Raw genomic sequence first — 25,659 nt, 5'->3', positions numbered from 1 at the left:
CTGATATACTCCTAAACGTGCCACAGAGGAGTATCATATTTAACATATTTATGGCAGATTCCATTTCTGTTTCCACTGTGAAAAGTTGTGCATGGTACCAATGGCACCATTCTGTCCCGTCCCCATGTTTGGTCCCCCCTCTGTTGGGGTACCTAGCACACAGATCTGGTACTAAAAGGTGGAGCTGTGAACACTGCAGGCCGTTGATTGGTCAATAGAGAATCTTCACTTTTGTTCGACAAAGGACTCCATGCACAAACCCAGCAGTTTTAAATATCACACTGACTGCCACAGACAGTCAACGAGGTGTAGAAGTTCCTCTTAATCATCGGCGAAGAGGAAATTCGGCGGGAGCTGGCAGAGCGGTTAAGAACGAGAAAGTTCTTAACAAATGGCTGACCACAGCTTCCACCAGACGACCGAGCAGTGTAGAACAAAATGTAAAAAACTCAAAAATGATTATAGAAGCATCAAGGACCACAACAACACGAACAGCTGGTGGTGGTTCAATGCCATCTATGGTCACAGGCTGGCAAGCAATAGAAGAGAGGGGGGCATCGACTTGGTCATGGCTTTATTTGTATCCCTTCTGGAGTCCAACAGTGATTATTGTTGCATTAGGGGGATGAAATATTCCTTTAACAGGGGTTTCATCCTCAGCAGCAGTCTCTTGGGACATTTAAAGTGACAGCCGACATAAGACACCTGTTTACCTCTACATCAAAAATGTACACAGCTGCCTCCATCATAGCAAAATGAACAAACACCAAACACAACTGTTATTCTGTATATTTATTGATAATAAGACCACTGATGGTGACTTTAGTCAATAGTAGACAGCATGGTGCAATTCTTTTTGAGTGTCTGGTGACCCCATGTGTAAGCAGGATGGTATTACAATTTAGTATTTACAGGACGATATCAGTTTGGGGAAGGAAAAATAAAACAAGAAGTATCAGAGTGTTGGAAAAAACATACATTCACCAAATAAATGTACAGCTTTAAAAGCAATAAGGTCTGAAAAGCCACAACCAAATACTGACCAAAGTTGGATACAACAGGGTGCACAAAATCTAGACGCTCTCTCGCTTACACTCGCACACATTCTCACTCAAGGTTAAGGAGACGGTCAAGTAAAGAAACTAAACCACACAGGCACTCACACACATACTGAAAGAGAGATAGAAAATCACTTGGTGAAAGTGTAAACTTAATGCCAACCAAACCATAATAAATATACAGCTAAATTGAAACACGTTACTCTCAACGAAACATTGGCCACAATTATTTTTCCAGTGCGAGTTTCCTATAAACTATCAAACAAATACAAGTTAACAGCACAAAGTGCGGAATCAAAACTGTGACACGACATTTATATGATTAGCTTATTAGTATGAGAAACATTACATCATATAAATTACATTTCCAATAAATATCTACAGGTGATGATGAGGATGATGATGATGATGATGGCGTGTTGATGCACTACATAGGATACTGTAAATACTAGCTGAAAACTGTTGCAGTCCTTTTGCGTCTCAAACGGCGACTTTTCTCACTTTAACACAGCTGGCGTTATAGTCCACCAGGAGAAAACAACTGATATGATTTGATATCAACAAACAGGCTGAAAATCTTTGTTTCACTGAAACACTTCTGGTTGAAAACCTCTACATCATACATACACTGCAACAAGGTGAGAACTTTAACCATCAGAGGCCAGAAAAAACAATATTTTCAGCTGGTGCTAAGTTGCTCTTTGAAGATAAGCCCTGACATTTCAGACTTTAGTCAATTTCTTTTACATAAACCAGAAAGACAAGCACTGAAACATGACTTAAGTGTCAGTATGCTTAAAATTAAGTGCCTTTAGGTTAGCAAGCAGCAGATTTTACACAGATTGCCCAGGTGTGTGTGGAGGTGTGTCAAAGTTGGCAGGATTTAACCTTGTCTCTCAATCTCACTTCTTTAATAACCTCCTGAGACCCTGTGTCCTCATATTAGGACATCACATTTTGGGTTTACTTGACCTTATACTTCATTCTTCTTAACTTAGACCGTGGACACTTTCTTGTGCCATCTGGTAGTAGCAAGAACACAATACACCATTTCATGTAAAAACAAGATGGAAGCCATTTCTGCCAAGTCAGTCTGCAGCCAATATTTATGATTAATAATGTTTGTAGTTTAATATGGCAACAAATTTGACCAATTTTAGCAACAGTAATTAGTAATTAGGAAGTACTCCTTTGATGACATTGGGACTTTATTATCATCTTGTTTGAGGACATTTAGACTTTATCATCGTTGACAATATCTACTTTTTTATACTTATCAGGTCCTACTGTTTCCAAATAGCTCGAAGAAATTAAAAATGTATACCAAACAAAAGTTCAGGTCTCAGGAGCATATTCCCACTACAGAATCCGTCACTTTTCATGTGACAAACAGGCGTTAACACTATAAATGCCTCTGGACAGAAACTGCTGTCCCTGTTTGTATGATTACAATATCTCATCCCTCTCAGTGTTTTTCATCCAAAACAGCTATAACCACTTTTCCCTTTTGACGACACCTCATAATATCTACATTGTTAGTAGAATACGAACCTTAAAGGAGCTCTATACGATATTCCGAGCATATCTATGATACAGAGGTCTACACATGGTTCTCAAGATGGAGGTGGTTCAGCCAGCAGCTAGCAGTTAGCACAAGCAGTACTAAAAATAGCAACAGTGCTGACAGAGCTAACTGTAGCCCTTTTCACAAAGAGATTCTGCGATAGAACCGCAACAAAGACCCTTCATTGTGCCTACTTTGATTTTTTTTACACAGAAACAAACAATGCCGGCATAATGCTGCTCCAGATAGTGTGCTGGCATGTAACACAACAGCGTCAGCCTCTTGTGTGACACATAACATATCCGTCCAGCAGCGCTTTTTCAAAATTAAGAATGGCATAACATGGCGGTAACAATCAATTAGCGTCCCTGTTATGTGGCAGCTGATTTCGTCCTCTGCTTGGAGGGAAAGGAGCTCCAGGACCTCACTGTCTTTCTAATTTTTAGTTTCTGTTCCTCTTCTTTGAGTTAGCTGCTAACTGCTGCTAGCTGCGTCCTAAATCTTTCAGTGGTGGGTCGCACACATAATACATTGTCAGAACGTCACACCTGCCCCGCCCTGCCGGCCTTTCACACAGATATTGATTTGGCGCCGTTACTACCTCTGCAGCTGGCTTAATAGTGAGACAACTCTGTCCCCCCATTCTTTCGATACAGAATGGCGAGGAGAAATAACAGCGGGACATTCCCACCTTAAACAGGCAGTGTAAAAGTGTTATCATGGGGGGAACCACAGCCGCGGCACTATACTTTACTGACGACGTTATTCTGTTATCAGTGGTAACCACCGTATAAGCGGAGTGCAGAGACTCACATCATCGGACCGTCCACCACAACAAACGACAGAGAAGCTCAGGTTACAACACACACAAAGGCAGAGTGACCTCATTCTCTTCTTAGGGTGCCATTACTCCTTCATCTTAACAAGTAGTTGTTTGCTGCTTTATTAAAGCTCTAAATAACATACAGAGCTCCTTTAAAGATAACTGAGTGTAATTGAGAGCCTTAAATGCGTGGGTCACACCAGGATGTAAAACTAGATTTTGTGGTGAGATCAAATCATTTCAATGAAAACTACACAAAGGGCATTTTCATGTTAGGAACGACTGATCTGTACCCAGGCCTGGGTCCCTGATGTGAAAGCCCATTTAGTAAATCTGCATTGAGTTCAACTTTGCTGAGCTTTGACGAGCAAATTTGGGACCAATAACAAGACATCTTAACGAGTATATTACCAGGACTGAGCTTTAGGGAAACAACAGTGGCACGACAGTGCCAACACTAAGGAAACTATTGTACTATATTAGCAGTGTTGCATCATCTGTTTTTATTTTCCCTCCTCTCACGGAGCATAAACTGCTTCACAAAATGGGCATGCAGACAGTTATGAGACAGGAGATGATGTTAAACCTCCATCTTCTGTATAAACTGAACTTGCTAGAAATACTGTAACATCTGGTGTGACCCGGCCTTCAGCCAACACTGTAACAGATTTGCTCCACAACTGACCTTATCTGTTTTGCTTGATGAATAGATTTCTTTCCCCACAAAGATTGATTTAGTTAAATTAGGGCACTTATTTTAGCACTATTTTAAGTTACTCAGAGAGTTTGACAGTAAAGTAAATTACAATTTTAACATCTAATTTATCTCATAATCTGCTATCGAGGCAAATGATTGGGTCAAAAAAATATAGTGCCTCATCTACAGGTAAAAATAAAACTTTTCTCTCCTTTGTTAGCTTCCTCGTTTTTCCTAGAAACTTAAAACATCCTCTTCAGTCTCCAGCTCACATTATCAGCTCACAAAATATCACAACCATAGGAATATACAATGGTGAGCAATAGCAAAGTCAAATGCAAAACTAAACCTATCTAATAAAGTATTACTTTCAAGCTTTAGTAATGTCATTCTGTACAAAGGTGTGCAGTGGTCTTCTGATGACGGTCAGTGGAGCATGCTGCAGCCAACTGAGAAGCTAAGTTTCACCCAATCACCTATCTGAGACCAACACCACTGACAACTCTGGTCTACCTGCTCCGTGCAGGCTGTACTGATCCGAGATATGTGCCAATGAGCAACTTCTACATCAAGCAGCGGTGGGATGTGTGGTATAGAACGCTTTGATGCAACAGCAGTGAGTCGTGGAATGGTGCTTTACAGTAAGATACATTAAGATATTACATTAAGATCACAGGCAGAGAGACGGAGGGAGGTAAATTCCAATTCAGGCATGTGATAGTGTTTTGGGAATTTACTCGTCATGTGTCAAGGCTCTTTGTTTCTTCTTCTCTTCATCTCCCTAAAGAGAAAAAAAACACAGAGAAAGAAGAGTTACTTGTGTTTTTTGGCCACTTGGGGGCAGTAGAACAAACTTTAAACACAACACTGACGAACGACAACCATATAAAGTTATTATGGTGAAAATATTACCAAAGAGTTGCCTATTTGTATTTGTCTTGTTTCTGGCCACCTAACGAATATAAATCCATCGCTGGCTTTCCTTGTAGCTCTGTTTTGGTCTTCACCAACTCTTAGGAGAAATATTTGGCTCTTAAAGTCTGCCGGTTTAAGCCTTTCAGATCTCATTACTGGACATGTGCAGATATTTAACAAAATATGCTCAAAATATCAGTTTCTTTATATTCATATCTTTAAACCCATCATGTTTTCTTCTCGTAAAATAAAATATGAGGCGTGCTAGTACTTTTAGTTGCACAGCAGTAAGATTGAGGGTGCTTGCAGACCTAGAGTTGTCTTGTGTTGGTTCTAATCAGGGACTACCTTGGTTACGAAGTTGTATAACTGCCTCGAGCTGGTTCGTGTTCTCGCAGCAGCATTTACAAGCGGACCAGATCAAATGCCTTGTGTGAGAAAGCTGCTCCTGATTGGTCAGAATTTCCATGAGGCGCGGCTCCAACTAGAAAACAATGTTTTGATGCATTGGATGTGCTGAATGTGTATATTAAGGCAGTACAGGAGGAGGTGCACATTAATAATCCTCCAGGACTGTAACATGCTCATGTTTAACCCAAACAATGTGTCATGTGACTGCAGTTGGTTCAGATCCAGGGCGGAACACGTTCTCACCACAAACGAACCACACCAGAGTTTGTTTGTAACCAGACTGAGACCACCTCTTCAAGAAGGTCTCGGTCTGGTTGTTTTGGTGCACACCTGAGTGTGATTGCTGTGTTCACACCTGCCCAAACGAACCGCAGTTAGGGAGAAAACGAACTTGAGTTTGATTGAACCGAACCAAACAGGGCAGGTGTGAAAGCACCCTACGTTAGCTAGCTAGCAACAGCACGCTACATCAGTCTGTCTCTGTTTCCTGATAACATCATGGTTACGGTCCACAGACTGAAATTTATTCACTCCACTGTCTTTGCAACAGCTCTAGATTATGCTCAAGACATTTCACAGTGGACTGCTTTTGCGCAAACATTACATGGAGGATACGACAGGCTTCATCTCTTTCTCCCCCTGACAGATACTTCTGTCCTGTCATTGTTACACTGTCGGGGCCTCATTGTTATGACACGCCACTTTTCAACGATCAAACCTTTGTTTTCATTTCCAAAACAATGTGACTGAGGTCTAATTCATTCATTTATTAATCCAATTCATTCCATCGCTCATCTCTCCTTTCTCTTCCTCCTGATCTAACAATGAGGGAGGTGTGTGTGGAGCAGTCCACCGTAGCTCTATGTTGCGCTAAACTCTAAGCCTGCCCACTTTTAAGAGTCCAATAAAATGTGAAGGATTTGATTTAAATCCCTCTGACATGCTTGTGACATATGACCATTCTACGACCATGAGGACATCTGGGGCTGGCCTACTGATCATCCCAAGAGTTGGAATAAAACATGGTGAACAGCGTTTTGTTATCATGCAGCACAAACCTGGAATAACCTACAGATGATGTTAGACAGACCCGACTCTGAACACTTTGAAGTCAAAGCTAAAAACAGTCCTTCCTGCTTACTCCACCCTGCAATGACTGCAAACTTATTTTTAGACTTAATTTTAAATCATTTAAATAATCCTTTCATCTTTGCACCTCTTGTCTGCACTTTGCTATTTTTAATGATTTTGGGTTTTTTTGTAAATCATTTAGTAATTAATTTCACCTTTTATATGTTTTTTTTCTCTTCATGCTTTTATTGCAAATCTGTATCCTTTATTGTGTTTTATATTTTATTGCTCTGTAAAGCACACTGAATTACCCTGGTGTATGAAATGCGCTATACAAATAAAGCTGCCTTGCTTTGCCTTGTAATTGTACACTGATCAAATATTCTGTTTCACTGGGAAATATCTCACAGAACAGAAACTAAAGACGCTTTAACTTTCACTTCACTGGGACATTAAGCTGCTAAATGCTTTATTATGTTCTCCAGCTAGTCACTAACTTTACCTGCTGTGAGAGAGAAAGAAAGCGCAGCTGGTACCAGTGTATCTGTACAGCAGAAAATTAGCATTGAAATCACAAATATTCAGAATTGATATGTACCGATAAATCCATGTTTTTGACCATACTGGCAAAAAGACGTGGAGTTTTTTTTTCTGCTAAACAGTTAAGTTGTGGGCTGTAAATCCAAAACACTGAGAGAGGCTACAACACTCTGGAGCTGAGTAGTTGGTAAATTACAGTAGTAATTTTATTCATAGTCAACATTAAAATCTTGATGATGGCAGCATTAATTCTGAATGTGTGTGGTAATTGTGTGTCTCTCACCTGCCACGTCACATCAGCTAAACCATCTCGTACTGATTGGCTGTGATGATCCTGGACAGACAGCAGGCCAGCAACATGCCAATCAGCTGGAGGACAGACAGAGAAGGGCTTTCGTTTGTTTCATGTTTGGGGGGTCAAAAATATTCAGATTAACGTTTTCTCAAAGTCAAGACATCACTTCCTGTGAAACCTACACATTTATGTCGTGATAATTAAAGTGCTACTAGTATCTCCATTCTCCCTCTGCACTGGGTTTGATTAGAAGAACAAGAAGAAGAAAAAGAGCCTTTGAATTCTGTCAAAACATACACTAACCAGCCACTTTATTAGGTACACCATGCTAGTACCAGGTTGGACCCCTTTGCCTTCAGACCTGCCTTAATTCTTGGTGGCATAGATTCAACAAGGTGCTGGAAACATTCCTCAGGGATTTAGGTCCATATTGACATGATAGCATCACACAGTTGCTGCAGATTTGTCGGCTGCACATCCATGATGAGAATCCCCCGTTCCAACACATCCCAAAGGTGCTCTATTGGACTGAGATCTGGTGACTGTGGAGGCCACTGGAGTACAGTGAACTCATTGTCATGTTCAAGAAACCAGTTTGAGATGATTTGAGCTTTGTGACATGGTGCGTTATCCTGCTGGAAGTAGCCATCAGAAGATGGGTACACTGTGGTCATAAAGGGATGGACACAGTCAGCAACAATACTCAGGTAGGCTGCGGTGTTTAAACCATGCTCAGTTGGTACTAAGGGGCCCAAAGTGTGCCAAGAAAATCTCCCCCACACCATTACACCACCACCAGCAGCCTGAACCATTGATACAAGGCAGGATGGATCCATGCTTTCATGTTGTTTACACCAAATTCTGACCCTACCATCTGAATGTTGCAGCAGAAATCCAGACTCATCAGACCAGGCAACGTTTTTCCAATCTTCTATTGTCCAGTTTTGGTGAGCCTGTGTGAACTGTAGCCTCAGTTTCCTGTTGTTAGCTGACAGGAGTGGCACCTGGTGTGGTCTTCTGCTGCTGTAGCCCATCTGCTTCAAGGTTGGACGTGTTGTTGCTTCAGAGATGGTATTTTCACCCAGAGAACTGCTGCTCACTGGATATTTCCTCTTTCTGGGACCATCCTCTGTAAACCCTAGAGATGGTTGTGTGTGAAAATCCTAGTAGATCAGCAGTTTCTGACTGACCAGTACGTCTGGCACCAACAATCATGCCACGTTCACAATCACTTAAATCACCTTTCTTCCTCATTCTGATGCTCAGTTTGAACTTCAGCAGGTCGTCGTGACCATGTCTACATGCCTAAATGCACTGAGTTCCTGCCAGATGATTGGCTGATTGCATTAACAAGAAGTTATACAGGTGTAGCCAATAAAGTGGCCGGTGAGTGTAATTTGTTGTAAATGTCTGTAAATTTAAATAGCAGTCAAAACACAGCTGTTAGTGTTATAAAAATAGGACAACAGAATCACCAACTCTGGTTTGTTCAAAATATATCCTTTAGTGCTAAACTCTAAAATGCTAAAACATGACAAGTGCCACCTTTTATTTGCACATCATCACCTCTTACCTGTGAGAAGGCGATCCCAAACGTCACTCCTGCGATAATGGCCATGTTGGTCTCCATGAATGAAGTGACCAGCTCGTAGCAGCCCTGCAACACAGGGGGCAGGTTAGTTTGCAGAGGAAACAGGGACGTGTTATATGCGCAAATTAGGGGTAAGATGGATATCTGGGAGACTATCTGAGGTTATTAGTGTATGGAAAAGGAAGACGATTTGAAAAAGTGAATGAGGGCCTGGCAGAAGTAAATGCAGGCATTTATAAAGTACATAAAGTACCTGGCACAACATACAACATACTGACCTGGTGGTAGACCTTGCTCGGGGCTAGAGTTGTATTGCGGAGGTCGTCTGGGTTGCAGTCGGAGGCGTTGAAGCAGCAGCTGGCAGGAATACCGTTGGATGGGTAATACACACTGCCGAACCAACTAGTGTAGTTATACACTCCACAGCAACGCAGCTAGAAATGCACAGAAAAGGAGAGAGCATGAAGCAGCTGAGGATTAAAAGATCAGGCTGCTGTTATTTCCTATTTTTCTCATTTCAACAAATCCAAGACCAAAACAAACAACGTGTCGGCTTGGCTCTGAATAGTTTACGATTTCCTTGTTTGTTGCACCAAACCCCTTCTTATTGGGACTATTTTCAGCCGCAGATTAGTACATAATGTGGTGACTTTTTTTTTTCTTACATTTGTTTATCAGATTTTCCCCACACAAATGTCAAGTTACTTTTCAAATTTCACTATAAAGTCAAGTATAACATATATCAAGAAAAAATTGAAAAAGTACACAGAACAAAGATTAAATACATAAGTAATGCAATGACAAAGGACACACAAATAAATGAGAATAAATAATAAAAATAAATAAAAAACAATAAAAAAATAAATGACAAATAAAAATGAAATAAATGAGAATAAATAAAAACGATAAAAAATAAATAAAAAATAAATGACAAATAAAAAAATAAGTATAAACAAAAATAAAATAAAATAAAAACAAAACTAAGGCTGTTCCTAATGATTTTTTCCCCAACATTTTATAATAATTAATAGTAATAATTGGTAACCCAATTATAATCAAAGACAAATACGAAGTTCACATAATGACAAAAAGAAAAATAAACTTCACATTGCAAACCCAAAAAAGGCACATTAAAATGTCAATTAAAGCAGTGATTCTGGATCTGCAGCAAACACAAACCCCACGGCATGTGTCGCCATATATTATTTAATTTGCTCAGAAAACTACTCATAGTAAACCCAGTTTTTTCAGCTTTAATAAAGTGAAACAAAGTTTTGGATCCATGAGGAGTGAGAGGGGGGAGCAGGTGATTTCCACCTCAGTAAAATCAGATTAATAAGGTAAAATGATTATATTTGATGACTCAGAAAAAAACTTTTTTTTGGAAAATATGGCAGAGGAAAATAAGCTAAATAAGGCTTTGGCTACACAGACAACACCTGTTAGAAGCATAAATTCATTTTTGTGTTTGGTTTTCATGGGAAAAAGATAGAACTGCTATTCTTTAGCGTTCAGGGTTGTGCTTCGGTTTGCTGCTGCTGAATTTATTGCCTGTTTCACCTCCATGATTTCATACAGGACTTACCCTGTGCTGCAGGTTATCAACGGCACGGCTCGCTTCATCCTCAGCATTGTAGTTCAGGACTGCGTCGGTGTACGTCCTGCGAAAGGTTCCCTTTATCTGCATGCATGCAAACACATGATTGTTTTCAGCATAAGAGTACATCACACAGCTTTAGTGTGAGACTTTAAATATTGTTACACGGTGTGCTGCATGCTGACCTCATGACGAAACACAAATCCAGAGATCCCAGCAACTAACTCAGCGAGGAAGACGAGTGACAGGAACATGGCATACTGCAGAGAGAGAGGAGAAGGAAGGGGGAGATTTGCATAGTTTGCATGAAAACCGTCTGCTTTAGTGTTTCATTTGCCTATGCTCACACACACACACACACACACACACACACACACACACACACACACACTTGACCACCATTAACTGAACAAAGTGCCCTGCAGCATCTATTGGATTTCTGATCCCTCTCCACAGGATAGAGGTCAACCATTATTCTCTTTATCATGTGACCTGAGGCTAATTAACTAGCATCTCTCCCTGCAACATTACACCCCACCCTTCCTCCGACAGCGTCTCACCAGCTTCAGCATCCATGGGCTCCCTCTGCAAGTGGCGAAGCATCCAAACAGGCCGAACACGATGATGACAGTCCCAGTGCCGATGAGGACGTACGGGGCATTGGTGGAGTTGTCGGCTATCAGAGAGATATACGGGCCCAGCATCAACTTCCCCCATACTCCCACTGCCAGCAGGATGGCTCCTGTTATCTAGAGGGCGGGGGTTGGAGAGATGGGGATGTAACAAGAGAGAGCACAGGAAACAGAATGAAAGCAGGGAACGGGCCCTTTATCTCCGCACTTCTGCGAGATTACAATAGCTGTGTTTTAGCAGCCGTGGCGAAGGGGAGGAGGAGAACGAGGATCAAGGTGGAACAAAAAAGCAGAGCAATTAGAGTAAGGAGGAGGAGACGGCAGACAGAAGACACAAATTTATCCGCTGTGCGGGATAGCAATCACCTGCTTTATGAATATGCCTGCACACACACACATACACACACGCACACAGAGAAAGAAAGAGAGGAAAAGAAAGGGGACATATCAAAGAAGCTCTTTGATCCGAGGCGAGACGCTTCCTCCTGTTGCGCCTATCTTAGCATTTCAAATGAAGGCTGCGGATAAAAGAGGGTGTTGTACGAGGCAGCTGAAGCGGCGTGTGTCTCAGCTGGGTATGTCTTACTGGCAATGGAAAGAGAGCGGGGTGTGGAACGGCTGCTGATGATCTGACTCGAGCGAGGGCCAACTCATCATCCCGGCCTCCTTCCTTTCCGAGAGGAGGCTGTTCGCCGTCCTGCTGCCAGGCCCTCTGACTAGAGAGGGAGCAGTCTGTACAAAATGTCTCTGTGCACCCTGAAACCTCGAGAACTGACAAAGAAGGACGCTCTCAGCTCTCAGCAGAAAATGAGCCAACATGAGTGAAACAGCAATGACTCCATCAGCTTTGCTCTTTGAATTAAAGTTCCCTCTTAGCAGTTAGTCAACAATGTTCTGAGGCTAAATGTCATGTTACGTAAAAATGAAAATAATACAGAAGTAATCAACAACAACACAAAAATATTTCTTTGTGTAGGGGAGACTGGGTACGGTTGTAGCAACGGGATGGTAGTGACCACGTTCACCAAGACAGGATGACCTTTGAGTAATGAAATACACTTTCTTCCTGACCTTGAATGTGAAATTTTGTAACTTCATGAAGAAGTTTGCAGATTTTACAGCCAAAACACTGATTTTTAGGCATGAAAGTATCTCCGACCAGTCTATATGTTGATTCGCACCCAATAGTCGACCAAACGTGAGTCGATCAGAAAGGTCATTAGTCCGCAAGAATTCATTGGTCGTGTAGTCACAGAAAAAACAAAGCAAACAAATGTGAAACTCTATTAGGAGCTGCACCTTGTCAAAATAAATCAAAACCTATATGACTGGACCATGTGGGAATTTAATTTGAAAGGACAGACACAGGAAGTGTCCACGCTCAGCAGTCAGACAGGAGTCAGGTTAATTCCCAGGGCTGGTACCTGCGGTTATTCCACAGGCTAGTTAATAACATGTCGGGCAGGAAATCCAAAGTGTGGGATCATTTTGAGAAGGTGAAAGACGAACCCAAGGTGATATGTAAACTCATCTTCATTGGTCGACTACAAACATGACGTATCATCTGAAACATGGAAGTAGCTACATGCCCATTAGCCCACAGCGTCATTAACAGGCGGCTCACTCAGTGTGTGACGTGCACTTGTAGATAAAATATAGGCCTATATTAATGAAGGTTCATTAGTACGATTTTGTATTTCTCTGTAATGTAGCACAGTGTTAACAATGTTACTGATACTATTCTTTCTCACACCTTCAACTCAAACCATTGTGTTGCCCTGCCATAAATATATCATTTAAAAATTAATATTGTAAACATGCAGGCGACAAAATGACTAATGAAAATTGTTAGTTGGGGGCAGCCCTACAGTAACAGTCGTGTTAGAAATTTCCTGAGTAGTGGAGCAAGTTGTAGCGATGGGAATCCTTGTACTTGACATCAGTTCAGAAATTCAGTGATATAGTTGGGGAAGTTGGAAACACTGCTATTTGTAGTAGAAAATAAGGGTACTTTGTGCAATTTGAGTGCTTTAGCACAAGAAATAAGCGAGATATAGGTCCTGAGGAAAAAAGGGTTGCAACCATACCCGGTCTCCCTCCCTGACCATAGCTTAAACAAGTGTCTACGAGTTAATGACTGTGTTAACAACATTTACACTTTGCCCCATTAGCAGGGTGTGTACCTAATGATCGGGCAAAGGTTTTTCATTACGATGAATCACCAGTCTGTCCTTTAACTGCTGCATTGCTTTAGATTTGGTCGCAGTTCGACCATGCAGTTAAACACAGTTAAAGTGGTTTGAGAATATCTACAACTCGCTACTGTGTAAAATGGCCGATTGTGTCTCATGCAAACATCCACACATGAATTTCCATATCAGTCCACACAGATGATGAGTTTCAGCTGAGGGTGAGATGAGAAGGATTATAGGGAGAGAAAAACACACAGGAAGCTCAAGCTAAAACTACGGTTTGAAATTACAGATACAGTGGTTTAGGGCTGCAACTCATGATTATTTATTTCAATAACAATCAGTCATTTGGACTGTAATTTTTTGGAAAATCGCCAAAAATGCCCATGAAATTGCTTTTATTCTTAATTCCACTAATAGATGGATTACTGAACAGGCCCACCAGGTACAGACCCAGGAGCCAAAAGTGTCAGGGGTCCCCTTAGCCTTCATTAGCAAAATGTCACTCAAATTAACAACCAGGAAGACACTTAAATTTACCACAAAGAGACACAGAGGATCACAAAGAAATGCAAAGGAGCTACAAAGAGACACAAGAGACTGCAAAAACAGGCAAAATCGACCACAAAGAAAAACATGACGACCATAAAGAGACACAAAATTACCACTTAGAGACACAAAGTGGCTCCAAAACAACACATAATGACCACAAAGAGACACAAAATGGCTCCAAAACAACACAAAAGAACCACAAAGAGACACAAAATGGCTCCAAAACAACACAAAGGAGACACAAAGAGACACAAAATGACCACAGAAACACACAAAGTGACCACAAAGAAACAAAAAATGACCACAAAGAGACACAAATGGCTACCAAACAACACAAAACAACCACAAAGAGACACAAAATGGCTACCAAACAACACAAAGACACAAAGCAATCACAAAGACACACAAAATGACCACAAAGAGACACAAAATGCTTACAAAACGACCACAAAAACTCACAAAGCTACCACAGACACAAAAAATTACCACAAAGAGACACAAAATGGCTACAAACAACACAAAACAACCACAAAGAGACACACAACAGCTACAAAACGACCACAAAGAGACACAAAATGGCTACAAAATAACAGAAAACAACCACAAAGAGACACAAAACGACCATAGAGACAAAACAACCACAAAAAGACACAAAATGGTAACAAAACGATCATAAAGGGACACAAAATGGCTACAAAGAGACAGAAAACAACCCCAACGAGACACAAACTGATTATAGAACAAAAAAAACTGACCAAAAAAAGACACAAAATACTTCAGAGACACAAAACCACAAAAAGGTGCATAACAACTACAGACAAACACAAAACAACAACAACAACAACAAAAAGAGAGGCAAAACCACCACAAAATATTTGTCTTGCTCCTGTGTAGGAGAGATGGTGGAGTCCCATTTTTTCATAATCTGCCCATTGTTCCATCAACAGTTCACAACCAAATAAAACCACTAAATATCTGATTGATCATCAGAATCGTTGTTGGTTTCCAACAATATTGCTGATGTATTTATCTCTTTGTGTTTGTGACTTAAACATGTAGCTGTGGTTTCTATTACACAAGCGGGACCTGTAAAAAAAATGGGTGTTATTGACGACCCGTGGGCAGTTGGATGCGAGTTAGATAAATCCTCAGAGGCACAACATTTGATGGCGCTGAACCACATAGTGAGAACTCAAAGCCGGGAGACTTTCTATTTAAAATCGTCTCAAGAGTTGTCTGTTTAGTGTTTTTGTAATCTCCTCATCTGACTCATCGTCCTGTTGTTCCCTCTTGTGCTGTAGCTACTCTGTGCATGGAAGATATTTTCTATAGGCATACTAGTACTCTGGTTTCAAATGGGATGCAATGTCTTAAGGTCTTGATTTTCATGTATCATATAAACCATCACATGTATAAATGCTCAGGTAGTGAGACTGTTTGGTACTGATTTACTGATAGTGTTTATTTTCAGGTATTTGCAGAGCACTGGTCAGTGAAAGCTGGTCAACTATCTGTTGATGTAACAAAAAAATATCTTGACTTAATTTATAAAATGGTGAGTCTTGTGTTTGTTCGGTCGTGTAAAAACTCTCGCACTTGTGCAGTTGCTGTTGTTGTGCTATTTACTGAAAGATTTTCTCTTTAAAAACACCAAATGAAGGGCAACCTGTCCCAGTCACAACAGCAGTGTTGGAGACAGTGTGGACACATGAATGCCAATCACTCCCACAGTTTTTTGGACGTGTCCAAAGATTCAAATATTTAGGAGAAAAATATGTTTAATTTTCAAAAAGATTTTGGGATATTAAATACCTATTGATGGCAAGGCCCTTTATTTTAATAAAAAAAAGTATTCATGTAACATATTGTTCATCGCCAGTAAGAAAGCAATTACAAAGAACTGGTACAAATCTGAGCCTCCAAGCCTTGAACAATGGAAGGACATAATCAAGGAGATCTTTATAATGGAAAAGATGACTTTTTCTCTGAGGTCTGGAGGACAGTCCATTTCTCCCTCTGAAAATGGGAGTAATGGACTGTCTTTATCCGAAGATGTGGACGCAGCTTCACTGTGAATGCCTGTGGTCAATAAAAGAAAAATTAAGACGTGGACTAATAAATACTTAACTGGTGAGTCCCCACACAGTGTTCTCTATGTATGAGCTCCACAGGTTTGTATGCTATTTTTTGGCCACTTCTGGGCAGCTGTAAAGTCAAGGCTGACATATCACCTAATAACAAGGTGGTGATAACTGTAATAACACATATTACAATTCTGATATTACTACAAAGTTGATACGGCAAATGTATTAGCAAAAAAAAAAATCGCTATGTACACATCTTGCAACAAACAGCATGATCAGCATTAGCTTGGAGTCGTGCATCTTTTAGCTCTGTTTTGGTCTCAACCAACTCCTGACGGAAACATTTGGCCAGCTAGTTGCTAACTTGGTGCTAAGCAGATGTGATTTTAGGGCTCCGTAGAGCTGAGAGAAGCTGCAGAGGTGGATATAATTCTCTGTGGGGTCTACTCTACGAGTGTTTCATGTTATAACCTCCTGAGACCCTGTGGCCTCATCTAAGGACATCACATTTAGGGTTGACTTGTCTTTATACTTTATTCTACTTAACTCAGACCTGTTGTCCTCGTGATTTTTTGACAAATCATCTGTTTTTTATTCAAGCATTACAAGTTAGTATAAAGCTAAGTACTAGATATGTAGTCCCATGCCGAGGTAGGTTTTACATGGGAATATGAATCAAACTTGAGCCTTTCAGTGGCCCAACCTGTGGCCCATGCTGCACCTCCTTCTCTTCCTGTAAGTTGCTTCAGACTAGGAGGGAGAAACATGGATAAAATACCTTTTCTCAGTACATTATATGTAAGTTTAGATTCCTAAATACTAATACATAAAATGTGACAAGGTTGCCTTTTTATTGACCATCTGTTTTTGGATAACAAATAAAGACAGTAATGTTTGTTTATGGCTAATGCAGCAAATTAAATACCTGACAAATAAAGGTACTGCATCAAATTGATGCAAAAATCCAATACCGCCATAAACCAGTTTTTCTCATTGATTTGCAACATTGCCCACTGTGGTTTTATATAGTGGTTTCAAGCTGGGAGTTGGAGCTCCAAGAGCAGTCGCACAAGATGATTAACAGCGTAGGAAAGCAGGAAAACTCATTTCTGCTCCACAAAATGATGCATATTTTTCTGACTTTTTTCTGTTTGCTTTTTACTTGTGAATTATTGGATCATCTAACATCTTTAGGCCACTAAAAAATATTAAGTCACACAGTTTTAAAGTTTAATTGAACAGTCCACCATACATAGACATGATTGTATAATCTGTGACAAAGGAATGCAAGTATACAAAGTTTCGTTTTGAAAGGCCAAAAGCCAAAAAGGTTGTGAACCACTAGCATGTAAAGATATTAAATTGATAGATACTGAGGTATTTAAATGGCACGTCAAAATCTGTGATGGTAGATGAGTCTATAATCGTGGTGTGGTACGTATTTTGAACTAAAGTCTAAATTAATGTAATGCAAAAAAGGCCTGCAAATAATTATTTTCATTGTCAATTACTCTACTGACTGTTTCCTCAATTAATCGATCAATTGTTTTGTGTATAAAATGTCTGAAAATTTTGAAATTTGATAAAGAATTTCCCACAGCCCAGTGTAACATCTTTGAACAACCCAATCCGTTTGCATGTTGCCTCACAGTAAGAGGGTTCCTGGTTTGAGCCCGGGGGTGGGGAAGCCCCTCCTGTGCAGAGTTTGCATGTTCTCCCTGTGTCGGCGTGGGTTTTCTCCGAGTACTCCGGCTTCCTCCCACAGTCCAGGCTTGGTTAATTGGTGACCGTAAATTACCCGTAGGTGCGAATGTGAGCATATATGGTTGTCTGTCTCTATGTGTCAGCCCCAAATAGCAACCAATTCAGTTGTTTGTTAGTCTTAAACAGTTGTCTGCAACTTGGCAAACGTCTGGCCTAGGTGTAATGCCACCCATCATCCACTGCAATTCCTGATGACAGTCAGCTCTATGTCACTTAACAAAATATATTATATGTATAACAGTTTAAATGTTACCTATTGGTGGTTTGTAGAAACTTACAATGCCAACATTTTCTTCTGGCAACTGGGCTGCTTCAAATGTCGTGTTTCAATTGAGTAACAGTCCAAAACCCAAAGATATTCAGTTTACTTTTAATGACATGTTGCACAAGGGAGCTGCCTTTGTCCACTTTTATTCTCACTGTACATGTTGCCTCTTGGTGACATCATTAGAGAGCACAATGTTTGTTTCAATAGTTACGCAGATGACACGAAACTGTACATGTCTGTTGAACCAAACAATGCTGCAGCCATAAACTCCATTGCTATTAGTCTTTTGGCAATAAATAAATGGATCCATGAGCAAAAATGTCTCGCAGTTAAATGAAGACAAAATTGAAATCCTGCTTGTTGGCCCTGGATTAAATCTGAAGTTAAAAGTATTGGTGTGATCCTAAATTCAGATCTAAGCTTGAAGTCCCACAAGAACAAGGTGATGAAAACATAACCTTTCCATCTTAGAAACATCACCAAGGTATGTCTACTTTTAAATAAAAGTAGACATTGTCTGGCAAATGTCTGGCATTTTTGCTTACAAGATAACTCACAATCATTACATTTTCAAAACAGATGCAGATTCATTTTCTGTTGATTGACTAATCTGTCTGCTCAGATGTAAAGGACCCCTTCACTTCAGCCACTCCCCGGCTGACCTGAAGGCCTGCAGGCTGGTGATTTGATTGGTTGGTAACATCATCTACTGTTTCTATTAACAGAGATTCTAACAGCCGGAGCAGACTCATTTCGGAGAACGGTCCTCTCAATGATCATGTACTCACTGTTTATGGCCTACATCATCAGTAACAAAATGTCTCGCCCCCCTAAGAGCTGCCGTCGCATACAAATACAGGATCGTCTTGTCACTGCTAAAGTGTTCATTTTACAGCCAACGAGGAAATTAAGTCCAAGGAGCAGGGGCAAGTCATCTACACTTCCTGTGTGCTGCTGAATCCCAAACAGCTTCAGACCCCTCTCTCCTCCTCTCCAGAGCAGAACACCCCCCTCTCCTCTCTGCATGTTTTGTTTGAAATTCAATGCCAGGCCAGCCACCCTGGTTACAGCACAGAGTTTAAAACAGGTCGCCCCTCTCCCCTCCTCCTCCTCCTCCTCCTCCTTGCCGGGCCTAATAAAGCAACAGAAGGTGCGATGACAAAATATGCTGGCGAGGACACCACATGGACTCTACCACCTGCTCTGCTTTTAAGCGCCCTGCGTGTAAAGTATGGCAACGTAGCGATTCACACTTAAGACGTTATTCACCGCGACAAGCTGATGACAGAGAAACCTCGGCCCGACATTGAGGGCAGCTCTCCTGCTGCCAGTGAGCCTCTCCATTGCTTCAGCCCTCGGGGCTGAAGGGAGCCACCAAGCTGTGAGACACCCATGCACTTTAGACGTCTGAAACCTGATGCTATGGATGTAAGGGAGCGCAAAGAGACACTCCAATCCTGACTAAATATAAAAGTTCATATCAGTGACACAGACACGTGTCTGCAATGCAGAGAGATACACAGCACAGCCCTGCTTTATAAGCCCTCGTGAGTGCAGAACTTAGAGGCTGCTTTCAGCTTCTGTGACTTGGTTTACATGCACACTAATGTTCCACTATTACTCACAATATGACAACATTCTGGATCTGAGTCATGTAAACAACATATTCCATTTGGATGTCCTGCAGTAGGCCTTTTTCCAGTTGAAGCATTTTCTGATGAAGACATGGGATACGCCACATATGTTGTGTCGAAAACTGTTCCCCATGAATAGCCTACGTGTTTCCCCCTACCTTAACCTAACCAAAACCCTTAGCCCTAACCCTAACCACTGAAGGGGGAACTACACATTAACAGATGGGGGACACACTATTCAACAGGGGAACACACTTCGATACAACACCAGAATTAGTCACGTTTTAGAAGCATTCTTTGGACATGTATAGTACATTCAGAATATGCATCTCAATTGACCTTTCGCTCAGCCCCGCCCCTTTGTGATGGTCCAACAAGCTGTCAGAGTAAACATGGAGCCCACACTGTAACTAACTGCACTCCCTGAAGAAATATTATCGTATTTTTGGAGAAATGAAAGAGTGATTCCAGAGAGAAGCAGACAGAGGGGTCTACAGTCTGTGTTTGAAGGATATATCCAGGATGTCAAACTGACTCAGCAGCAACAACAGGTTAAAAAGACAAAGATAGTTAGAAGCTAAAGCCGAACTATAGGCTACAGATCACAGTGTAAAAGTGAACCACCACATCACTGCTGATCGCCACAGAACACAATGAATATAAAGGGAAACTTTGCTGATATTGAACCAGCTGTGTGGCATCGCAGTGTGTGCAGATGAACAGTGTTTGCTGCCACCACTCAGGCCTCCACCACCGGACGAATAGGGATCTCTGGGTGAAGTCAAACACCATTCATCTGTGCACACTGTGATGACACAGAGCTGGTTGAATATCAGCAAAGTTTCCCTGCTTCCCTTCACTGGTTCCTGTACAGCAGGGTCGGTCTTTTTTTCACTGTTACAAAGCAAAAGCAGCATGTGTATACATTCAGTAGGCTATATCTTCAGTAGCTAGCTAGCTAACCCTACACATTTCAGGGTCTGATTTTGGTTTTGGAACAGGGAAGAAACGTATATCTTTTTCCAACTTCTCCAGGTAACGAGTATCATTAATACACGACGTGCCCCAGGCACAACATTTAGCTCCAAATCCACAAAACCAGCCTGAAAATGAAGCAAATCTGAGGCGACTGCATTAAGTCTATGGAGCACAGCTGTGTTGTTGTCGGACCATGGTCTGGGCCGGCCTGATGCTACGTTATGATTGGCCAATCTGCGTCCAGGGGCGGACTTAGTGAAGGGTCAATTGCGGCTTTTTACGCAGTTTGCAACACATGGCCTCTTGCCTGTTTACGGTCAGCTCTATGCATTGTCATGGATACACTGTACACAAAACCAACTAGCCAACAGTTTGCAAGGTTGTAGAACAGAGATGAATGCCCAAATGAAAAGCCCAAACACACCTTTTAGAACATCATGATAGACATTATTAACGACAACATCATGAACGACAACCTTTTCAAGAAGGGGGTTGAAAGAATGAAAGAGGAGGGCTATGTTTGCACAGTCGAACAAATCAGTGCAAAAGAAGCAAAATGACAAGTGGGACATAATAACGTAACGTTAGGGCACATTAATCAGAGTGTACATGGCTGCATGGATAAAGAAATATTAGAGGAATGTTCACTTTCATTAGCCATATAAACAGCTTAGTAGGAATATTGCCTTTACCGCAATAAGGGCAAAAACTAGAATATTTTGTGCATGTAAACGTAGTCTGTTTCTTTCAGGACTTTCTTCTGCAATATCAGGAAGCAGGGAAAGTCCTCTTCAGTTTCTGAACACATTATGGACAGATAAATCTCTTCCATGTGTCCTTATTAGATAATTCTACCTTGGCTTTCTGTGGCTGCTATCAGAAAATGGCCTATAATGCAGAGTTATGGTCAAAAGAGATTCATATTGTTGCTTGCATAGATGCTGTATCATACTTGAAGACTTGGCAGATACTCAAAAGGTAGACGCAGGCATATCCAAACCACTCCAGGATAAAATACTATTTCATTTCTCAAATTAATCTCAAAGGAAATTGTCCCAAAATTGGAAGCAAATTTATTTGGTTTGAGAGATTCTCTCTGAAGTGATCTGCTGGCTCACATCCTGCAGACGTTTACTATAAAGAGCCTTAATTACAGTGGGAATGTAAGCAGAATCTATTCTTCAAATGTTGTTACATACTGCTTGCTTTGCATTGTGAACACAGCATTTTTATGAATTTCAAATCAGAGCTAGGCTTTGCAGCTTAAGACCTTGGTTAAAAAAAACAAACCTCCAGAGGTATTGATTCAACTCTCTGGTATAATTTGAGGCTTTTGTGGTGCGGTGTTTTGCATGATATTGGAGGGTGTGTCTAATGTGTTTTTGCTCGGTATGTAAATGTGGAGGACAAAGTATCCCGCAGAGAAGGTGGACATTGCACACGTTCCAGCCCCAGCTGGGTGCAGGTGCAGGACAAAAACAGCACACAAAGGGAAAGGAGAGGCAGTCCACACACTGACATTTGCAAGATCCTTCAGAAAATGCTGCCTGCTTTTTGTTCATGTGGATGTTTGAATGTGGAAAAAGCAAATTACTGGGAGCTTGCGAGTATCTCTCATTTCTTCTTTGTGGGCAGCTATTTTGATTATCATTTAGGTCATTCATCGAACAAAACTGCCACAATTTTAGGAATCCAGCTCCTCCAGTGTGACGATCTGCTTCCTTACCTTGTCTTTCATTATAGTAAACATACTATCTTTAGACTTTGACTTTCAGAAGATTGTGACGGCCATTTTTTAACTGTTTTCTAATCTAAACAAAAAAATCTTTTAGCAGATTAATTGATCATTTAAAATAATTGTTACTTGCAGCCCTACTGTTGATATAATGCTACACACCACAGACTACAGCCTTAAAATTGTGTCAACAAACAACTATAGGACTCTCAAGATCAGCTGTACTAGTATTTACAGTGGTAGTACAGCGATAGTTTCTGTCTTTGCTATATATTGTATTTTATATTGGCTATAGACTGCATTTGCTTTTTCTGCTGTTATTTTAGTCCTTAAGAACTGCACTCTTTGTAGCTTCACTTCTCTAACTTTGTATTGCAAATGCTGCGCAGCAATTTTAATCGGAATAAATACTATCTTATCTTATCTTATCTTATCTTAGCTTAGCTTAGTTTAGCTTATCTAAGTGATACTCACACATAGATGCATCAATAATTACAAACCAGTGTCTGAATCTTTGAAAATGGGCCGTTCTGCCTAATAAATACCTTTATTTTTAAGAATATTTTGATACAAAGACTTGTCCTCAAGTAGATTTTTGAGTGCAGGACTTTTATTCCTACAGTGTGATATTAGTACTTTTACTTAAGTAAATGTTTCCTGCGCCACTGAAGGGAGTAGATGAAGGGAAGTGATACTCAACAGTAAAAATAACTTGATTCACACTGGGGATTTTTTTGTACTTTTCATTAAGGCTACACAATTATAGTGCGATTGTAATATGACTCCCAGTTTTAATGGGAGTGGTCATTTTTGCATTGCATCTTCACAAAAGCAAAACAGAAAATGATGGTGATAGGGTTTTTGCTGGGATCTGTATCAACCAAGCATGTATCCTTACATCTGGAATATGAGTCGTAGGCCAGGGGACCTGTGTAGCACCACAGTGCTTCATTTATAACAGTATGTTGCAGCTGCTGTGATTTGGATATTGCATTTTGCCATTTTGCGACTCCAATAATATGTCAATTAACTGTGCATCCCTAATTCTAATATAAGGTGCCATATAAAGCATGAAAAAATAGAGCATGTTTATGATGACAAGCACCATGGGAGGATCCCAGGACCCCCTGACAGAGATCTGGACTAAGTCCTGAATGTCCTCAAATCCAAGAAACACCCCTGCATACATATGCGGGCTACGAACAGCCACTGGCCTCCTGTCATTTATCAAATGTGGCCCCCGGGCATTGCAAGTTGAAATGTTATTTGTTACTCCACTACGTTTATCTGACGTGTAGTTACTCTGCAGACCTAAGTTTTACATACATAACATATAATCAATTTATAATATGCCATGCTTTGTTATAGATTACCATAAAAATGCTGCTTAAGGCATCAATAATAGCCATCAAATATAATTTGCAGTCATTGGGGCAGTTATACTTTAGACACTTTTGCTGATAATACTGTACTTTTACTCAAGTAAGATTTGAAAGCAGGATTGAAGGTGTATTTTTACACTGTGGTACTGCTATCTTTACTAAATTAAAATATCTGTACTTCTTCTATCATTGCTGAATGTTTCTGTTTCAGTGGACACTCAGTTTAAGGCACTTTAAAGCATTTTCAATAAGGAATCAATAGGTTTACAGGGGGTTATATTGTATCTGTAAGGTAGTAGAGGCTGTGTGGGTGCAGAGTCCCTTTAAGAATCTATAGTAGAATCTATAGTCTATAATCAACGGCCCCGAAATGCACATTATTTGGTGAGAAAACGGGCTTTGAACGGGCCTTATCAAACAGACAAGGCCCTTAACGTCGGTTCCATCAGACGGAGTTAAATCGTTGCGGTGATGTTAACATCCTCTTCATCGCTAACTGACAACAACCATGATGCTATGTGTGCCATGTTCACACACCGCCGACCGCCCGGCAGCCCAAATACGTGCAACCTGAACACAAGTTACATAACACAGGGCGATAAAATCCACATTTTAAACGCTTGAGTTGAGCAAATGATTTTCATTTAGCCGTATAATCAAACAACAGCATGATTCCGTCGATGATGATGATGAGGATGATGCCACTATCCACCCCTTCATCACGCACAACAAAAAAAAACCCACATCATGGTGGATTATGTTATGTTCAAAAAAAGATACGGAAAGGTTACGTACCCAGAAGACAAAGGAGTAGACGATGAGGAGGGTTTTCAGGCAGGTGATGACCGGTTTGGTCTCCATTGTGGCGCGTACGTTAGACCCACTGTGATAATAACGGGAGGAAAAAACGGCTCTGCGAACTGTCGCGTTGCAACCATGCGCTGATGCAGCCACACAGCGTCACTGGAGACACGCATCACACCAGCCCGCAGATACACTATCAGCACAGAGTATCAGCTATTTAATGCATCGATAACTCTGGAGACAGATCAGTAATATGACCATTATTTCATTTCCCATAAGCAGAATAAAGATGAAAATAGCGAAAAAGCGCATTTATGCAAAGGTACAATTTGAGGTAGCCTACTTCTTCTACTCTACATTCTAAGGGAAATATTGTACTTTTTACTGCACTACTTTTAATTGACAGGTGTTACTGTATTTTAAATTATATTACATTGTTCAAGTGTAGTGATGGAACCTAACTAAGGGACTGTTCTTAACTTATCAGAGGAGGGGCGTGGCTGTGGTGTGACTAAATTAGTTATTAGATTTTATAAACTTAGGCCATGTTCACACAAAAATGATCTCCTGAAAACGGAATTGTTTCTAATTTTTATTATGAAAAAAGTCCCACATTCAGACTACAATGTTTTGATAACAATCACCTGTGCACACCAATGTGCAAAAATGACCAAAAACGCTGTAGTATACATGCCAGGCCAGTAGTTGGCGGTGCGCTTCCTTCTACAGATCAGTGATGTATACACAAACAAAATAGCAACCGCATGAACGTTAGTCTGGACAGACGGACGGCGAGGTGGAGTTGCTACAGTGAATCTACACTTTGCAGGAGAAGTGTTGATAAATTAGGGTGAGCAGCACAAAGAGCTCGGGAGTCCGCCATTGTTGTGATGGTTGACTTTTCTCGCACGTGTCTAGTTACTGAAACCGTAATGCGCATGTGTGAAAAGTCTCCGTCTTCAGAGTAACTGCATATTGCAAGTTTACATGACAATGAAGATGGTGCAGTTTCCAAAAAATTGCACTCTGGAACCCGTTTTCAAAACGTTGCCTTTTATAGGCACCCAAAACG

At 40.8% G+C, this 25,659-nt stretch overlaps 1 protein-coding gene across 1 annotated transcript; it reads right to left on the bottom strand.

The window, feature by feature from the left end:
• Positions 1 to 777: 777 nt before the first annotated feature.
• Positions 778 to 24,757, bottom strand: LOC125899374 (tetraspanin-7-like). The gene is made up of 8 exons (XM_049593631.1): positions 24,579 to 24,757; positions 11,123 to 11,311; positions 10,748 to 10,822; positions 10,551 to 10,646; positions 9,244 to 9,399; positions 8,948 to 9,031; positions 7,363 to 7,448; positions 778 to 4,923 (listed from the first exon to the last, which is right to left on the bottom strand). Exons 1-7 carry the CDS (start codon positions 24,642 to 24,644, stop codon positions 7,380 to 7,382), a joined length of 735 nt encoding a protein of 244 aa, XP_049449588.1. The 5' UTR covers positions 24,645 to 24,757; the 3' UTR covers positions 778 to 4,923; positions 7,363 to 7,379.
• Positions 24,758 to 25,659: the final 902 nt, after the last annotated feature.

The sequence above is a fragment of the Epinephelus fuscoguttatus genome, linkage group LG13 (assembly GCF_011397635.1).
Source record: "Epinephelus fuscoguttatus linkage group LG13, E.fuscoguttatus.final_Chr_v1".
NCBI classification, from domain to species: domain Eukaryota; kingdom Metazoa; phylum Chordata; class Actinopteri; order Perciformes; family Serranidae; genus Epinephelus; species Epinephelus fuscoguttatus.
Note: the sequence above shows the minus strand (reverse complement) of the source record. Positions and strands in the feature narration are given on the sequence as shown.

What these genes read in the sequence shown, in the direction of transcription:
- LOC125899374 (XM_049593631.1), bottom strand. Translation starts at nt 24,644, where the DNA reads ATGGAGACCAAACCGGTCATCACCTGCCTGAAAACCCTCCTCATCGTC. An exon ending in TCTACTCCTTTGTCTTCTGG is followed by an intron (nt 11,312 to 24,578) that starts GTACGTAACCTT and finishes CCCGCCCTCTAG; the next exon opens with ATAACAGGAGCCATCCTGCT. An exon ending in GCCCATGGATGCTGAAGCTG is followed by an intron (nt 10,823 to 11,122) that starts GTGAGACGCTGT and finishes CTCTCTCTGCAG; the next exon opens with TATGCCATGTTCCTGTCACT.